General features: G+C 38.9%; 1 protein-coding gene across 1 annotated transcript; it reads right to left on the reverse strand.

Moving 5' to 3' along the window:
* Positions 1 to 2165: 2165 nt before the first annotated feature.
* Positions 2166 to 10845, reverse strand: LOC120110208 (mitochondrial zinc maintenance protein 1, mitochondrial-like). Its single transcript, XM_039124543.1, has 2 exons — positions 10471 to 10845; positions 2166 to 2756 (listed from the first exon to the last, which is right to left on the reverse strand). Exons 1-2 carry the CDS (start codon positions 10715 to 10717, stop codon positions 2680 to 2682), a joined length of 324 nt encoding a protein of 107 aa, XP_038980471.1. The 5' UTR covers positions 10718 to 10845; the 3' UTR covers positions 2166 to 2679.
* Between the last annotated feature and the right edge of the window lie 290 nt (positions 10846 to 11135).

Here is an 11135-nt window from a genome sequence, read left to right on the forward strand (position 1 = left end):
CAAATCCTCAGCGTCTCATCTGAGCCTCAAGTCGCCCGTCATCCGCATGCAATCCATATCATTGTAACCACATGTTTCAGCTAGCACAAATGCCCGCATCGTGGAGCTTCTTAGCATCATCAAAACTGTCCATGTGGCTCTCCAAGCATCATGGTATCTCCTCCAAGGGACCTAAGCCAAACCGGCTCTTCAATTCAAGCCACATCTCATTCATGGTTTCGGATTCCCTATTTCAAGAACATTCAGCTGCATTCCATTCTTCCCATCATTCATCTATACTCAAACATCAAAACAAATTTCATGCATCCCCGGCAACGGCGCCAAAAACTTGCTACGATTTTAATCTTGCTCTTTTAAAAAGGAAAATTAAACGTAGGATACCCCAAGTATAGGGTGTAGCAAAATAATATTCTCGGTGAGTCCGAGATCGAATCCACAGGGATTTGACAGTGAACAAAAACTAAAGGCTAAATAATATTCGGATTGACAAAATATAACTAAGGCATCAGGATACAGCCTAGCACTTCATCATGCTTTTCTTAAAATCATCTATTATCTCAGTTAAATAGATTTAGTTTTATGGGCAGTATTACAGTAATTCTATTTTAAACTACAGGGATTTCTAAGCATCTGTTATACCCGGGGGAAATAACAAATCAAAGAAAATATATAAGTTTGAAATAATTTCTATAAATTTCCTGCACCATAAATTAAATCAAAAACATTAAAATCCCATTGATGATTAAATGAAATACATGAAGAAAATGCTAGGCTTTTCCCTAGCCTTAGCTAGAGAAGATTTAGCTACTCATATGAAATGGGAACATTTTATAAAAGGGATTAGCATAGAATAAATAAAACAAACATAAACCCTTTTTTTTTTCTTTCTTTGATAAGGAAACAGAGTACTATGTTTCCTTTCTTCTTCTCCCGTGGCCTCTTCTCCTCTCTCGCTCGGCTGGGAAAGAAATGGATGTTGGCTTCCCTGGTTCCGTGGCTTCCCCTCGCCTCCTCCTTTTCCTCCACCGTGTGGTTCTCTCCTTCCTCGTCGGCTGCTTTCTCCCTTCCGTTCTGTGACCTCCCCTCGCCTCCTCCTCTCTTCCACCGGATGGCTCCCCCTTTTATAGAATTTTCCCAAAGCTCAAGAGACGCTGGGAATCAATGAAGATCAAACCGGCCGTTTAATTTGCTCCCTGTTTTCGCGATGGAAGTCGAACCGAGATTGTTGGGTGCTTTGCGATGGACTCGGTCATGGGAAGGTTTTGATTCGGCTGGACTTCCCTGGACGAAACGGCTGTTGGGATGATGAAGCATCTGAACCGCATGGATTTGAATGCAGCTTGGAATGATCCACGTTTGCTTGAGATACGGGATGAATTTGAATCGCTTGGGACTCTTCAGCTGGAAGCGTTGCAGACGTTTGGGAAGTTAAGAAGACTCGGCTTGGGACTCTTCTCCTCCGATGGCTGCTGATATGCTTGGGAGTTACGCATGTCACCACAAATGCTTGGAGATCATGAATACACGGGGGCGACGCATGCTCTGTTCATTGAAGATGTGCTTCACGGGTAGATGGGATGAAAAACTGGGAAGACTTTTATGTTGGGTTTGTTCCTAAATAAAGGAGATGGGATGTTGATCTTGCTTCAACCCGTTGACGTGGATGCATGAAATTTGTTTTGATGTTTGAGTATAGATGAATGATGGGAAGAATGGAATGCAGCTGAATGTTCTTGAAATAGGGAATCCGAAACCATGAATGAGATGTGGCTTGAATTGAAGAGCCGGTTTGGCTTAGGTCCCTTGGAGGAGATACCATGATGCTTGGAGAGCCACATGGACAGTTTTGATGATGCTAAGAAGCTCCACGATGCGGGCATTTGTGCTAGCTGAAACATGTGGTTACAGTGATATGGATTGCATGCGGATGACGGGCGACTTGAGGCTCAGATGAGATGCTGAGGATTTGTTGAGCTCGGAATGCCAGGCTTTGGGCTCAAATCCAGAGTTACTGGGTCTCTTGGATTAATTTCACTCAAACACAAATAAAACATTAATTAATTAATTTTATTAATAAAAATTAACTATAATACTAATTAAGATAATATGAAGATTTCACTTTTGTACTCTCATCAGCATCGCAAAAAAAAAAAAAAAAGAATTAGTGAACAAACATGAAGTCTGCTACTGCATTGAAGGACAGAGCAATATGCAAATCCATTTACAGTGAGACACAAGCAGTATATTATGATGGTCTGCTCGTCTCATGGCAGAAGGAAATGCAGCAACCGTATCAGATAAGCTAATTTCTACATAAGCTTCAAGATAGAAAGAGCAAAGACTCAATTAAAAAATAAAAATAACAGCCACTTAGCTTCCTTCTGAACCTCTTAGGAAAATATAGATCCACCAGATTATGAGCCTTTACCCCTGAACTTCTACAACTTACAAATGAAAAACTAGTCCCAATAGCAAGTTTTACTTTCTTCTGCCCTTGTTAGTTCTGTTAGATAAACAGTTGAAGTGTAAAGTTCAACTAGAAGAATAAAATATTCCTGCTGGTTTCCTCAGGCAAATATAATTCAGATGAAACACTTATTCAATATATCAACTGATCTGATGCTTAACCTGCGATATTGATGGTTGTTGCCTTTGACATTCTAATTAGCTAAATTTTGCTCATGTCAACTTAGAGAGAATCTCTTCAGAAGGAATCTCTAGTGTTGCTCCAGCATGCTCTTTACCAGGCTTCACAACTGCAGTAGAAAATGTAGATAATTACCCAAAAAGGAAATAAGTTTATAGCTGGAGAGGTCGAGCAACATTAAACAATGTTGGTAATAGTTTGAAGCAACTACGCATATAAATATGGACAGGACATAAAGAAAGACACTAAATAGGTCAAAATGAATGAAAAATTAAATTTTTTTCCTTACAAAATATGACAATTTTGCTGAAGAATTTCAAGACATTACCATGGCAGGAGGCACAGTATCCACCTATATCTTCGACGGCACATACTAATTTTCAAATAATTGGTATTATATATGCACGAGAGAGTGAGCCTTGGCACAACAATAAGGTTTGTTATGAACCAAATTGATAACCCGGTTGGATCGGGTCAGCCCAACTCGGTTGGACACATGCATGCATCGCACGTGCAGGGCGTAGAGGAGACTCCTACTGGGAGTCTTCTTCTCTCCTGAGTCCAGCGGAGATGGGAGACCTATGACATGCCGGGTCTCGACTAAATTCCTAGGATCTCCTCTATAAAAAGGTTTCCTCTTCCTCCTGCGAACTCCATCATTGAATCCTCGAGCAATCATCGTTGTTTCCACCATTTCCGTGTGTTTTCTTTCCGTTAAGCCTTCCCCAAGCTCGGATCTTTGAGACCTCGCAAGATCGAGGTAATCATCCTTATACCTTCTCCTCCTTTTCCCAATTCCAGTGCTGCTGTTGCCGGCTGATGTGAACCGGCAAGTCGCCAGAATCTTATTGAATAAAGGCTCCCCTGTTTTTCCTCTTGTATCTTTCATCGTCAGTGATCCCCGCTCATTGCCGAGACCATCACTATCCCCCGCCCCCCTAATTCCTCTAAGGTTGTATGATGAGGTATGGTAGTCGACCATTGAGTCGGCCATGATCTAGGCCAAATTTTGATTTGGTTCAACACCTATTCTCATTTTTCTTTTGTCTTCTCTCCACTGGCCCACCACTGTCGAGCACCGCCCTATGTTGTTGTCGTCACCTAGCCAAGCCTTACATGCCTTCCTTTGTTTGAGAAAGAGGGAGAGAACTTTCTCCTATTTTGAGAAAGGAGCGAGAGTTCTCTCTCTTCTCTCTTCCTCTCACTCTCCTCTCTCTCTAACTAATCCAAGAGTTTGATGGAAAAGATTCAGGGGACTCAATGGTGGACCCCTGATAAACCCCAATAGAAGGTTTTAGATAGTTGATTTTATGGTTTTTATTTTAATATTGCACTTGGTTCTGTAGGAGAATAATCTTTTGGATAAAAAGATATTGAGCAGGATTCTGACATCCCAGTTCATAAATCAAGATGTGGGCTAGTACTTAAGTGTGTTAAGTTTGTTGTCAATAGAGGTAAAAATCCTTATACATGATCACCAGTATATGTTATGTATAGATTTGTACTATTGAATTTGTATTGTTGGATTTATATCATTGGATTTGTATCTATGAATTCAATTTTGCATGAGATGATGTCATTTTATATGATGTTTGGCATGAGTATATTTATGTGTTTATTATATGTGGGTATCAGCTATTAAAAATATGGCTATATCAATTATGATTCTAGTTATCTTGAAATTGTAAGGAACACATTGACAAATTGGAATCACTTTGACAAGAACAATATGCAATAATCAGATGCATAAGAAGTAGTTTGGACTAACCTCGTTATGTGGATAGCTTCTACGAGCTTATGCATTGGATAGCCTCCACGGGCTTATATGTGGAATAAACAGCTAATTGGAAAGCAATAGTCATGTTTGTAATCCTCCAAGCTACCAACAAATGAACTATACCATTTGATCCCTCCATTTCTGAGGTTTCTTTCAGTTTCTTAGTGACAATAGGCGATGACATTCTGCCTAAATAATCTCCATGGGTTTACATATGAGATAGCTACCACGAACTTATGCGCGGGATAGCCTCTACGAGCTTATGCATAGGATAGCCTTCATAGGCTTACTCATGGAATTTATATTTATCAATCATGGACTGAGGCATGATCTTGGTTAGCCCAAAATCGAAAAATAAATTATTATTGAATCTGGAATTAAGTTAATGAGAGACGGATTTTAAGGCATATGAACCCTTGCTGAATAAACAATTTAATTTGTTGGTATTTGTGATATAAATATTTCTTTTGATAAGATGGATACTTGATGATAATATGTATATGTTGTTTTGAATCAAATACCATAACAATATCTAAAAACTCATATTAATTTATTTTATTTTATTGATGTGACGGTTGGAGATTCTTACCGGGCTGAAAAACTCATATCTATCTACTGTATTTTTTTAAAAAACCACAAGATGTGTAGTTTCAGATGGGTTGAGCGTAGAGTTTGAGCATCAAAGTTATTAGTTAGTTGATTTTCTGATATCAGGTGAACATTTGAATTTTTATGCTAAACAAACTTTACTATTTGATAATGATAGGATTTATATAGTTAGATTAATATGGTTGAATTTTATGATTGATATGATTATTCTAGTATTATTGGAGATTTTGTAATATTTTATAGGTCTTACATGATCTCTAGGGCATCACTCTAGGGTTTACATCACCCTGTCACGTGGTCGACCTAGGTAACAGGTTCGGGGTGCGGCAAGATTGCTCCATCGTGACCTAAAGATCATGGGTTTGAAATACGGAAACAACATCTCCACACACAGAGTAAGATTGCATACATCTAACCCTTTCCAGATCCTGCAATGACAGGAGCCTCATCATTGGGCTACCTTTTTGGTATTATATATGTACATTCCATCCTTACATGGATATAAGTTTCAGTTTGAAATATTAGGCCATATCAAATAAAGATATACAATTTGACTCACTTCAACAAGCAAAACCAAGATGGTTTATGTGGATATAGTATAGATGTCCTCATTGCAGCATGTTTTGATTGATTAGAAAAATGAGGAGCCAGGCCACATACACCAACGGTTCAGGAGTCAATGTTGCGATGGCAACCATCGAGGATTCATGTGATGCCACAAAATAATTCTAAAAAAGCAATAGTTCAAGATCATACACCAGTGGCACACATACACGGTTGATTATGCAAATCTATAACAATATCTTAATTTTGAGGTTAAAAAAACCCCTTCTTTGGAGATACTTGAACATTTTTCCCTTTTAAATTATTGTTTCTCTTAGTTTAGGTCTAATAAACAATGTAAAAATTCATTCAAGTTGCATCTCTTCACCTAAAGTTGAAATTATTCTCTTCTTCTTTCCAAAACTCAATCGAATAGTGCAAAAGTTAAAAAAATACAAGATAACAATTCAATCTCCTTGTATATATGCATGACTTTATGCATGACTATAACATATAACAAGCTTCAAAAAAGTCCAACAGGCATTCCGATACCACCAGTACATGCATATGAAATTCAAACAAAAAAAAACAAAAAATCTTGAACTTCATAAACATGAAACAAGTTAATCAAGGAACTTGGGTTATTGTAGCACAATGAGGAAAGCATGTACTGAAGTCTTTACAGGAAAATATCTGAAGAGCACCTGCCACCTAGAGGCTGGAGAGGACGGCGAACGGGCGAAGGATAGAAGAAGTGAAGAACTAAGGAGGATGGAGGAGGAGGAAGTGAACTGTGAACCGAGGAACTAGGTAGCAGGAACAGGAAGGAAGAACCGAAGATTGAAGAAGAAGAGTTTAGAACTTTAGAGGGCCCTGGACTCTGGTTATCTGGGAAGACTGGGATTCTGGTGACTACGGCGGATGGAGAAGACGGGCTATGGTGGTCCTATGGGCTATGGACGGCAGCCGGCAGGAGGATAGAGGACGGGCTAAGATGTCTGGATCGTAGCCTCGTAGGCAGCAGGTAGCTATGCTGCCATGTTGGAGCAGCTCGTAGGCTTCCGAGTTCCAACTTCGACTCGGTTCGTAGGCAGCTATGTTGGCTCGTAGGAGACTCCCGGAGGCCTTCCTTTGGGCTGAGGCTTTAGGCGACCGCTTCGGTCGCCTAAGGCTTGGGCCGCCCCTGCACGTGGTCGACCTAGGTAACAGGTTCGGGGTGCGGCAAGATTGCTCCATCGTGACCTAAAGATCATGGGTTCGAAATACGGAAACAACATCTCCACACACAGGGTAAGGTTGCATACATTTAACCCTTTCCAGACCTTGCAAGACAGGAGCCTCATGCATTGGGCTACCTTTTTGGATTATATATGTACATTCCATCCTTACATGAATATAAGTTTCAGTTTGAAATATTAGGCCATATCAAATAAAGATATACAATTTGACTCACTTCAACAAGCAAAACCAAGATGGTTTATGTGGATACAGTATAGAGGTCCTCATTGCAGCATGTTTTGATTGATTAGAAAAATGAGGAGCCATGCCACATACACCAACAGTTCAGGAGTCAATGTTGCGATGGCAACCATCGAGGATTCATGTGATGCCACAAAATTAATTTTAAAAAAGCAATAGTTCAAGATCATACACCAGTGGCACACATACACGGTTGATTATGCAAATCTATGACAATATCTTAATTTTGAGGGTAAAAAAACCCTTCTTTGGAGATACTTGAACATTTTTCCTTTTTAAATTATTGTTTCTCTTAGTTTAGGTCTAATAAACAATGTAAAAATTCATTCAAGTTGCATCTCTTCACCTAAAGTCAAAATTATTCTCTTCTTCTTCCTAAAACTCAATCTAGTAGTGCAAAAGTTAAAAAAATACAAGATAACAATTCAATCTCCTTGTATATATGCATGACTTTATGCATGTAACAAATAATCCCTGAACTCATTGTTTTAATAATTATATTACCTTTGAGTATACTTATTATAAAACAATCACTTCTTTAATTGAATGATCAAAATTGTCATCAAGCAAATAAGCAACCAAAGAATAGGTTTCTCAACTCAATGTAATGCTAAATAAGTGCTTGCGGATAACTGCACACCACGTCAAACATTCCTTCTACAGTAGCTCTGGAAACAATTGTTACGTTGAGATCCTCTTGATTCATAAAAATTGTGCTTATTGAACTGAGTAGGGAGCAATAACATGGTTGTAAATCCAAGAGTTAGCTTACGTTGCACTTCATGAAGAATGTGGCAGCATATTGCTTGCCTTAAAGGAGCACACAAATGGGAGCAATGATAGGCTTGATAAGGTTTAAACTTTAAACCCTAGAAAAGTGGAGCAAACATGAAAGAAAGCAATTGACAACAAAAGGACAACTTGTAATGAGTTAACAAGCTCCCCAAGATAATTATTTGGAGCTACAATTCAGAATGCTAATGATGTGATGTCATCAACCTTTCATGACAAAAAAATGGCTGATTTACAGCACAAATGACGCATAAGGACGAAGCTTTCCCTAGACATTCAATACTCAGCTCCCTCTGCTCTACAACTACAATGATCACAATTGCACGATTGCAACATATTCAATTTGGCTCTTCTTGTGGTTTAAATGGCTATTCTATAATACTTATGCACCAAAAAAACAGGTTTATAGATTATCCAGTCTACACAATGATCACATAATGTTGACAAGAATCTCATGGACCATTCAATACAATAGAAGAAGTTAAAAAAACATCAAAGATTAGACTAGCAAAAGAGATGAGATGTTAAACTGTATGGGAAAGGCAATTAAAGGATCCTCTAAATCACATTCTGGAAAGCATTGCCATATCTTCATAATTCAGGGCAGTAGTAGATGCCATACTAAAGTTACAGTCAAGCGTTGATCTGCTGCTAGCAACAACAGTGCAAGGAATATGAATAAGAGAATTTTGCATCACATGTGATGGCTAGGCTGTTTTGACTGTGTCAATTATCTTCAATTTCTCAGATAAATTGCAGAACAGGCTTTTTTTTTTGAGAATGGCGTAATGTATTTTGACATATGTTGATGCATATGGTGCGATGAAAAGAATATAATTAGTCAAGCAAGCCCAAATGTAGCAAAATGGCAATACACAAGCGTAACCAGTCACATTGGGATCCCTCCATTGGACATTGGAGCAGTCCCATGCACCAAGATGTCAAAACATATGAACTTGACAGCTAATCTAAGCAGATAATGCTTCCTTAAGAAATAAAACATGGATAGTTGTTTGGTCCAACAAAAGAGCCTTGTGAAAATCTGCATGACCTGTATGGTATTTTTATATGTTTATTCGCAAACAGCATTATCATTAAAGGCCTCAGGAAACACAACGCCACATAAAAAAAGATTTTAATTACTAAATGTGTGCTTTCAGATCTTATATGATACAGAAAATCAACTTAGAAGTTGCTCATTAAGCAAAATTGCAAAACAAGGGCAAGATGAAGCAAGAATTTTCTTGAAGGGTTCAAATAAGAACTTTAACATATTCTGTATTCTGTAGCTTATCTGAAGATATTTATATTGAAAAATTAAGGTGCAAACTGCACTAGGGACAAACTGCAGCTGTGCTGAAGATTTAACTTGGTTAATTTTGTTAAACTAATGCAGAGAAATAGCAAAATAGAAAACAAACTGTTGTCGGTTAAGATACAAATCAGTGATCCAATTCCATTATTTGTTTTAAAGAGCAAGGATTAACTTAAATAAACTTTAAGGAATACCTGATAGTAAAGTTAGCTTTGGTAGTACTGATGCTATCTTTGCCAGCTGGCATTTTCCATAAGTCACCACATAGAGTGTGGCATTGTCCCCTCTTAGGTCTTGCTAATGCGAAAAGACTTAAAAGAGAAAAAAGGTTGACTTTAAAGTTCAAGCAATTCCTGATTAAATCTTTAGATTCAAACAAAGAAAATAATAAACTACATTAAACTCAACCCAAGAATTTCCTGACCTAAGACATCATGAAATCATGACTACTTTAGATTACCTCCAGTCACAATATAGGACTGTCACAGAATTCAGACTATCCCATGACTCAACCCATTTTACTAACTAAACAGACGTGATGAACGATGATGAGATCTCCTCCTATTGCTATGTTTGGTCTTTTCCACAAATGTATCGAAATATATCATCCCATGGACTTCTTGGCCTTTTATATTTAGCTTGATGACCCTATACATCTTGGCCCTTCTCATCCCAAATGCTTAACAAGCATATAATTCAGTAAAGAATAGCCATTCTGATTGTTATGCCAATAACAGCCATGATCCTCTACAAACATCAAAATTGTGGAACAACGATAGGGCATCAAAGTACCATCTTTAGAATCATTGCATCCTAAAATATTCAGCTATAATATTGAAATCCCTTACATCTTAAGAATCTTATTCGCTTTTGCCAGCTGAATTTTCTTTTAAACTCCAAAAACCTATGCATCTTAAAACGTTTAACGCGTCACAATGTCACAAAGCATGGTAAGATAAATGGTTGACTATCATATCCAGTATCAATGTTAAACTTCTGTGGCAACAAGTTCTTAAAACTCATAAGTTCATACATAATTGATGAATATTTTGACAATTGTCGAACAGTTGGAACATTTAAGCAGCCACCAGGAAAATAATGAGTAATTTGAGAATTCTCTCCTAGCCCTAGACCCAATCTTCTCAGCTTGAAATCCATCCAGGCTCCAGCTCTAAAAATACGATTTTTTTAACCACCATATCCAATTCGATGGAAGGAATAGTTGCAAACGTTTGAAAAAAAAATAGCCTGAAATCAGAGCTAGCAGCTTCAAAGCACGAGCAACGAGAAGAAAACTCGATATTTTACCATAACCTCCATTAGTGGAGCTGTGCTTGGCTTGGACGATCATGTGGGTGATGAAGTGGGAGGCCTGACGCGCCTCGTCGAGGAGTCGCTTGACCTCGGCCTCCGCCGTCACGCCGCGGTTCTCCTCGAATCTCCGCCGAATCTCCACAGCCGACTCCGACAGCATCAGCGTGTCACCGGCGAACGTCTTCCGTGTCGCCCGCAGCAGCGCCCGGTACGCCCCCAGCGCCTCCACTCCTCCCCCCATCTCTTTCTTTCGCCGGCTCGCTCACTCCCTGAGCGCATATCCCCAAGAAGCTTATGGGATATCTCCCGTTTCACGTGCGGACACAGAGCAAGAGAATGAATCCGATCCGGTGGTCGCTTGGCGCTGACCCGTGCACCCGTTTAGCTAATGTATTATTGTTGTTGTTGTTGTTGTTGTTGGTTTTTTTTTTTTTTTTTTTGGTTGGTAAAACAGTCGCTCACCTTAATCTGGCATGAATACAACCGAGTCAAGATACAAAATGTGCCCTAAAAAAGAAGGTACAATATCTGCCCATATCCAGGAGTCCTCTCCGGAGTGATGGGTAGTAAAAGAAGCCACCCAGTTAACCGCCCTGTTTGCCTTCCAGTATACATAAGCAACCTAAAAGAAGTCACAGTCTCGCACCATCTGTTGTATA

The sequence above is a fragment of the Phoenix dactylifera genome, chromosome 3 (assembly GCF_009389715.1).
Source record: "Phoenix dactylifera cultivar Barhee BC4 chromosome 3, palm_55x_up_171113_PBpolish2nd_filt_p, whole genome shotgun sequence".
Taxonomy (NCBI): domain Eukaryota; kingdom Viridiplantae; phylum Streptophyta; class Magnoliopsida; order Arecales; family Arecaceae; genus Phoenix; species Phoenix dactylifera.

What these genes read in the sequence shown, in the direction of transcription:
- LOC120110208 (XM_039124543.1), bottom strand. Translation starts at nt 10,717, where the DNA reads ATGGGGGGAGGAGTGGAGGCGCTGGGGGCGTACCGGGCGCTGCTGCGG. An exon ending in CTCCACTAATGGAGGTTATG is followed by an intron (nt 2,757 to 10,470) that starts GTAAAATATCGA and finishes TTTCTACTGCAG; the next exon opens with TTGTGAAGCCTGGTAAAGAG.